This window comes from Canis lupus, chromosome 32 (assembly GCF_048164855.1).
Source record: "Canis lupus baileyi chromosome 32, mCanLup2.hap1, whole genome shotgun sequence".
NCBI lineage: Eukaryota > Metazoa > Chordata > Mammalia > Carnivora > Canidae > Canis > Canis lupus.
In genome coordinates, this window is record NC_132869.1 from 43,656,729 (window position 1) to 43,662,728 (window position 6,000).

At 55.8% G+C, this 6,000-nt stretch overlaps 1 protein-coding gene across 3 annotated transcripts in view; it reads right to left on the minus strand.

Moving 5' to 3' along the window:
• The window catches only part of UBE2Q2 (ubiquitin conjugating enzyme E2 Q2), a 58,588-nt gene extending 54,923 nt beyond the window's left edge, over nucleotides 1-3,665 (minus strand). The window contains exon 1 of one of the 3 annotated variants that reach the window (XR_012022998.1): nucleotides 3,389-3,665. Coding sequence is in view for 2 of the 3 variants with exons in the window: in XM_072809849.1 (XP_072665950.1) it covers nucleotides 3,389-3,574 (186 nt within the window). In the remaining variant the exon portion in view is untranslated. The remainder of the gene's footprint in view (nucleotides 1-3,388) is intronic. The other 2 variants (XM_072809849.1, XM_072809848.1) reach the window with 2 other exon arrangements.
• Nucleotides 3,666-6,000: the final 2,335 nt, after the last annotated feature.

Consider the following 6,000-nt stretch of genomic DNA (forward strand, 5'->3'; position numbering starts at 1 on the left):
GTGGTGGGGTGAGGGAGGGGAGATTTTCACTCTGAAATACTAATTCCCTATCAAGAGTTACCAGATTTCCAGAAGTCCATATAAGGAGAAATGGAGTTGCCAAGTTATGTTAAATATTTCAAAGGGACTAAAAGAATGCCATATACTAGCTCCCAATAAGGCTGCACATGCTGCTTTGCTTCTAGGTGTGAGCATAACAACTGCATGTTAGTGTTAGTGGAAACTGGCAATTAGATTTGTTTGCATGACACTCCGTATCAGGAGTTCACACAAAGCAAGTAATAAAAAAGACTCTTTGAGGTGGAAAATAGCATTTTTTTCCCTTCATATTTTAAGATTAGGACAAATCTATATAACAGGAAAAGACTTAGCTCAATTCCCTTGGCCTACAGAGTCAAAGAACATCTATGTTTTGTTTTTTCCTTTTTAAAACTATCTTTCATATGAAGTCAAATTACAGATTTCCTATCCAGGGACCTATTAAATACTGAAATATTTAAAATATGTCTTGATGTTACCTCCACACTTTTGACAAATTCTTGGCAGTTAACTTACACAAGAGTTAAGATTTTTGTTGAAACAGAATATAGCTAAAATAGAATATTTACTGAGCATTTACTGAGTGGAAGATGAAGAGCATAGAGACTCTTCTCCCCTGTCATAAAAAGAGACAAACATCTAAAACTATTAGAAGAGAACATTAGGAAACATAACCAAAGCAGTAAAGATTCTAGAAGGGAGGAAGGGGAAATAAATACCACCAGTGACTGAATAGGACTTCCTAGAAGAGCCTTGAGGGATGGTCAGATGTGGAGACAGATCGGGGTGGGTAAGGGGTACATTCCACGTGGGAAAAATGGCTTCAGAAGCCTCAAAGGAAAAGGGGGGCACAGGATCTTGAGAAGACTATTCAGAAACTGGCAAGCAGGAGTGCAAGGAAACGGGTGAGGCGCAGTTTTCTCAAATGTTAAAGACACTGTGTAAGTATGCTTCCTGGTGAGCAAGGGAAAAGACAGGGCCTAGCACGTGGAGGAGCTCAATAAATATCTGGGAATAAGAGCAAAAAACAAAAAACAGATAAAATTCAGTATTTTTTTTTTTTTAAGAGCTATAACATTTTAGAGAATAGCAATTCACAAACACAATAGACAGGAAATCCAACCTCATTTTTTTCTTTGCTCTTTCCCCTCTAAGCAAGCGGTATGGGCACCAGCAAGCCATGTAGATTTTATCAAACACCTACCTATGCTTAAAGAGTGTCGTCTATTTTTTAGAGATACTCACTGAAATATTTACAGATGGAGTGACAGACCAGGAACCTGCTTCAAACTAATCTGAGGTGGGGTACAGGTGACATTGGTGATTGGCCAAAAATTGACCATTGATGAGGCTGAAGACATGGAGGTCCTCCACACTATTCAACTTGTGCATGTTTGAGGTTTTTCCATAAAAAGTTAATACACGTTCCTGTACACTGAGCACTCAGCATGGTAACTATTTTCTAGTGAGACCTCTCACAATCCTGAGTAGCTCCTCATACTGGTCCATCCCACACCCTCCTTCCACCCGGTGTTTCTAATCCACCCCCGTGCTGTGCTCTGCTCTGTGCAGCTGATTCCTATCAGCCTCCTCTGCTTCTCACTGGGGACGATGCCGGCGTCGTGCTGTGGGCACAGCCTGGACACTAAAGGACATCTGTCACCCCTGGAGCCCTGGCACTAGGCGCCAGCACAGCAGCGGTGTGACCCTATGGCCACCGAGGTGACCACAGCCATCCACACACACTTCCTGAGACCACACCCCGGAGAGAACTCCTTCTGGCCAGGGCAAGCACAGTTTTCCCGACTTACCTCAGGAATTTAGGAGCTGCCAGAAGCCTACAGGGTGCATCTGAGCACGTAAGGCAGCCCTACCACGTCCTGGGCAGCTTCCCTGCAATGGTCAGCACTCAGGCCAGTCTCCTTCATGCTCACTACTACTTCCTGCTTCCCATGTGTGGGAAATGTTGTCCTTTACCAGCCTATAGCCTCATACTTTGTCTACTTCTAGGCAAGCCCCATTTTCTCAAGCTTTGGTGTCTTTTCTGGATAGTTCCCTCTGCCTGAACCGAGCTTCCACGCCCAAGATTCTACTCACCTGTGAAGGCCCCACTCCACTGCCACCCCCCCACACACACACACACCAAACTCTAGTTAAGTGCTGTCTCGGGCTTTCCTAACGACCCCGTAGAGCTTGACAACCCTCGGTCATACGAACCTCTTCCCCAAAGACGATTTTGTTCTGAAAACTGCTCTACCCAGTTTTGCAAACCGGCCCTAGAACAGCACACCTAGACGCTGCACGCCTGCTCTCCCCAGCACAGCACTTGTCTCTGTCTCTCAAAAATACACAGCTGCTCCCGCAGAGCGTCTGAAAATGATTTCACCGTCAGTTATCATGACTTCCAGCCCTTTCCAACTCCCCAGTGCCACCGGCTTCACCAGACTTGGCTCCAGGGAGCGCCCGGCGGCCACCTGGACTCCTGCTGTCAGAAGCTACTCCGCGGCTGGGAACAGCACCCCAAGTCAACGGGTCACCGTTCCCTCAAACACACCCAGGAAAGGGTTATGAAACGCCAATCCCGCTGTTCCTAACGAGCCTCCAATTTAACCCAAAGAGGGAGCTTTAAACTGCCGCTTGGGCTTTGTGGCCTAAAATCCTCTTTCCGGGCAGAAGGCTTGGACAAACATCCCCTTCTGCCTGCAGATCATCCCGAGGCTTACGCCCAGGGGGGCCCGGCGGCCAGAGCCCGCGGCAGCACCTGCGAGCCCGGTACGAGGCGCCCTTGGGGCTCGGCCGCCCGCGCGGAGCCAGGCCTGCAGGAAGGGGTCGTTCAAGCAGCACCGGACGCTGCGTTCTCCACTCTCCCTGGAAGGCGGCAGTTCCCCGCGTCAGCTCTTCCTTAAACGTAGCTGGGGGAATAAGGGAGCCCAGGGACAGCTGACTGCAGAGTAGGGGGCCCCCCATCGGGTGCCGGGGCTCCCCCTGCCGCAGGGACAGCGGGTGTGGCGGCCGCGGGGACACGGGCGGGCCCAGGGGGCAGAGCGGGCCGAGCGCCCGCAGCCCCACGGCCGCCCCGCGGGACAGGTGGGGGTAAGCCCCCTCCTCCCCCTCCCTCCCCCTCCGTCCCCTCCCCCTCCTTCCCCTCCTCCACCCGCGCCTCGCTCCAGGGCCCGGCCTGCGCCCCGCGGGGGCCGGGGAGGGGCCGGGGCCTTGAGGGGCGACTGCCCCTGCCTCCCGCCCCCTCCCCTAACCATTCTCCCCCGCCCCGTCCCCTAACCCCCTTCTCCCCTCCCCTCCCCCCTCCCCCCCAGCCCCGGCCGAGCCCCGGCCGAGCCCCGCGCCTCACCGTGATATTGCAGTGCAGCGAGAGCGGCGGCGGCGGGCGCGGGCTGCCGGGCGGGGCCGGGGGCGGCGGCAGGAACTGGCAGTGCAGCTCGTCCAGCTTCCAGCTGACGACGCGGAGCCGCTCGTGGTCCTTGTGGAAGACGGACGCCAGGAGCTCCAGCTCGGCCTTGAGCCCCGCCACCGACATCCTGCCCTCATCTCCGGCGGGCCCGGAGCCGCCGTCACGGCCGCCGCAGCCCCGCAGGGCCCCCCGGCCGCCGGCCCGCGCGACGCGGCGAGAAACGGCGGGGGCGGCGGGGCCTCGGGCGGCTCCCGGCAACCGACTCGGCGGCCCGTGAGCGCGGCCCCGCGGCTTCAAAGGGCAACGGCGCCACCGCCCCCGCCCCGCGCCCCGCCCCCTCCCCGCGGCTCCGGCTCTAGCGCCGGCACGCCCCGCCCCCGCCCCCGTGCGGCCCCGCCCCTCTCCGACCCCGCCCCGCGGCTCCGGCGTCTGCACGCCCCGCCCCCTCTCCGACCCCGCCCCCTAGGCCCCGCCCCTCTCCGACCCCGCCCCGCGGCTCCGGCGTCTGCACGCCCCGCCCCCTCTCCGACCCCGCCCCCCTAGGCCCCGCCCCTCTCCGACCCCGCCCCGCGGCTCCGGCGTCTGCACGCCCCGCCCCCTCTCCGGCCCCGCCCCCTAGGCCCCGCCCCTCTCCGACCCCGCCCCGCGGCTCCGGCGTCTGCACGCCCCGCCCCCTCTCCGACTCCGCCCCCTAGGCCCCGCCCCCCTAGGCCCCGCCCTGACCCCGCGCGCTTCTGCCCCGCCGGTCGGCCGCGCTCCGCGGGCCCTGGGTCTCGGGGTGTGGGGCGGGCGGGCCCCGGGGCGCGTCACCTGCAGGATCCGCAGACCCCTGCGCGCCTCTGCCCCGAGCCCGGCGGGCCACCTGGGCGGGGTGGGGACGGGGCGCAGGGGGCGCAGGGCCGCACAGCTGCTCGCACCCGGACCCGCCCCGCTAGCCCGGGCCCCTGCCAGCGTCTTTCCTTTCCTTTCCTGCCCTGAGCGTTGGTCCCCTTCCCACGCTTAAGGAAACCCTCTGAGCTCCCAGGAGGCAGGACTGGCCTATTTTCAGTGAAGTCTTAGCTCAAATGTGTCAGAGGGCCGCCCAGTCACCCAACACCGCGTCATCCTAGGTTAACGTTTTTACTCAGCACCAATCACTGATATTTTGCTTATTTGTCCATCGTCTCTGCCCAACACGAATGTCTTCTTCAGAGTTGCATCCAGGACTTGGAACAAGGCCCTTCGCGGACACGCAGCGTCCCTGCCTGGATGCTCCTGGGAGGCCTGCCCAGCACGTGCTGCAAGCCCCGGCGCCTTCCGTGCGGGTGCAGGATGCCTGGAGGATGCCTGGCGGTCCCTCCAACGGACCGAGCCTAACGGGGGAGGGGGGGGGGCAGGGGCCTAGAAGGAGGACTCACTCCCTGGCTGTGCGACCTCTGCAGGTGCACAGGGCCTCCAGCTTAGAAGAGCCCTGCGCTTGGTTCCATGCTCTGCTGTAGCTCTTTTGAAATCCTTAATGACTTTTCAGTAAGGAGCTCTGCATTTCCCTTTTACACTAGTCTTGACAAGACCTATCGAACCTTCTCTGCCTAAGTGTCTCCTGCTTCCTGATCTACAAGTGGTCCCTGGTCTACTGGTCCCTTAGATCACACACCACAGAACAACACAGGGAGATACGAGGTCCACTGAGTGAGGGATATTTTTAAAGCTTTTATTTTCATTTATTTATGAGACATTGTATCATGTTATAGCGCTACTCAGCTTTGAGGGAGTCACAGACCCTCTGGAGAACTTAATAAAAGCTATGATCCATTTTCCTGGGGAAATACTTCTGCTTATAAAGTGTTGTATTTGTGGGGATTCGTGGTCTGCCCTGGCCCTAGAGATAGCATTATGAATAAGGACTGAGAGGAGAAGGGAGTTCCAGTCCCGAGCTCTAAGTCAGAAATAACTAGGATACTAATAGGCAGTATTGCCCCATTAGACACCGGAGGGGCCCGCTGCTTGCTTTTTCCATCAGTCCTCAGTACTCTTGGGATCCTAACAGGCATGGGAGTCATGGACAAGGATTTCAGACAAAGGGGAACAACCTGTTCAGAACCTACATGACTTTGAAAAATAAAATGCCCTCAACATATTATTTAATCTATCTAAGGTTTATTTTGTTATCTCTAAATTGTTATGAGTAAAGAGCTTTATAAATTGCAAATGCTTTTACTAGTTATATCAGAAATAAATATATAAGTATCAATTTCACAATCATGTTGTGAGCATTTGCTGTGTGCCAAGCCACGAGAGGGCTAGGCAGAAATAGAAATTGAATTCAAGAAGCTTAAGGTCTAGCATTGTAAACAAAACACTGTTTCCTGATGATTTAGGCTGCAGATAACAGAAAGCTGTGACTTAAAATGGCTAGGACAATAGGAGATATATTACTTTACATACAAGAGCGGTTGATCAGATCTTCAATAAGATCAATAGCCCGGATCCTCTCCATCTCCTTTGTCAGGGGAGCAAGGTGGCTATGGCTGTTCCTGTGGGTCACATCCAGCCAGGAGAGTATCTAGAGTCAG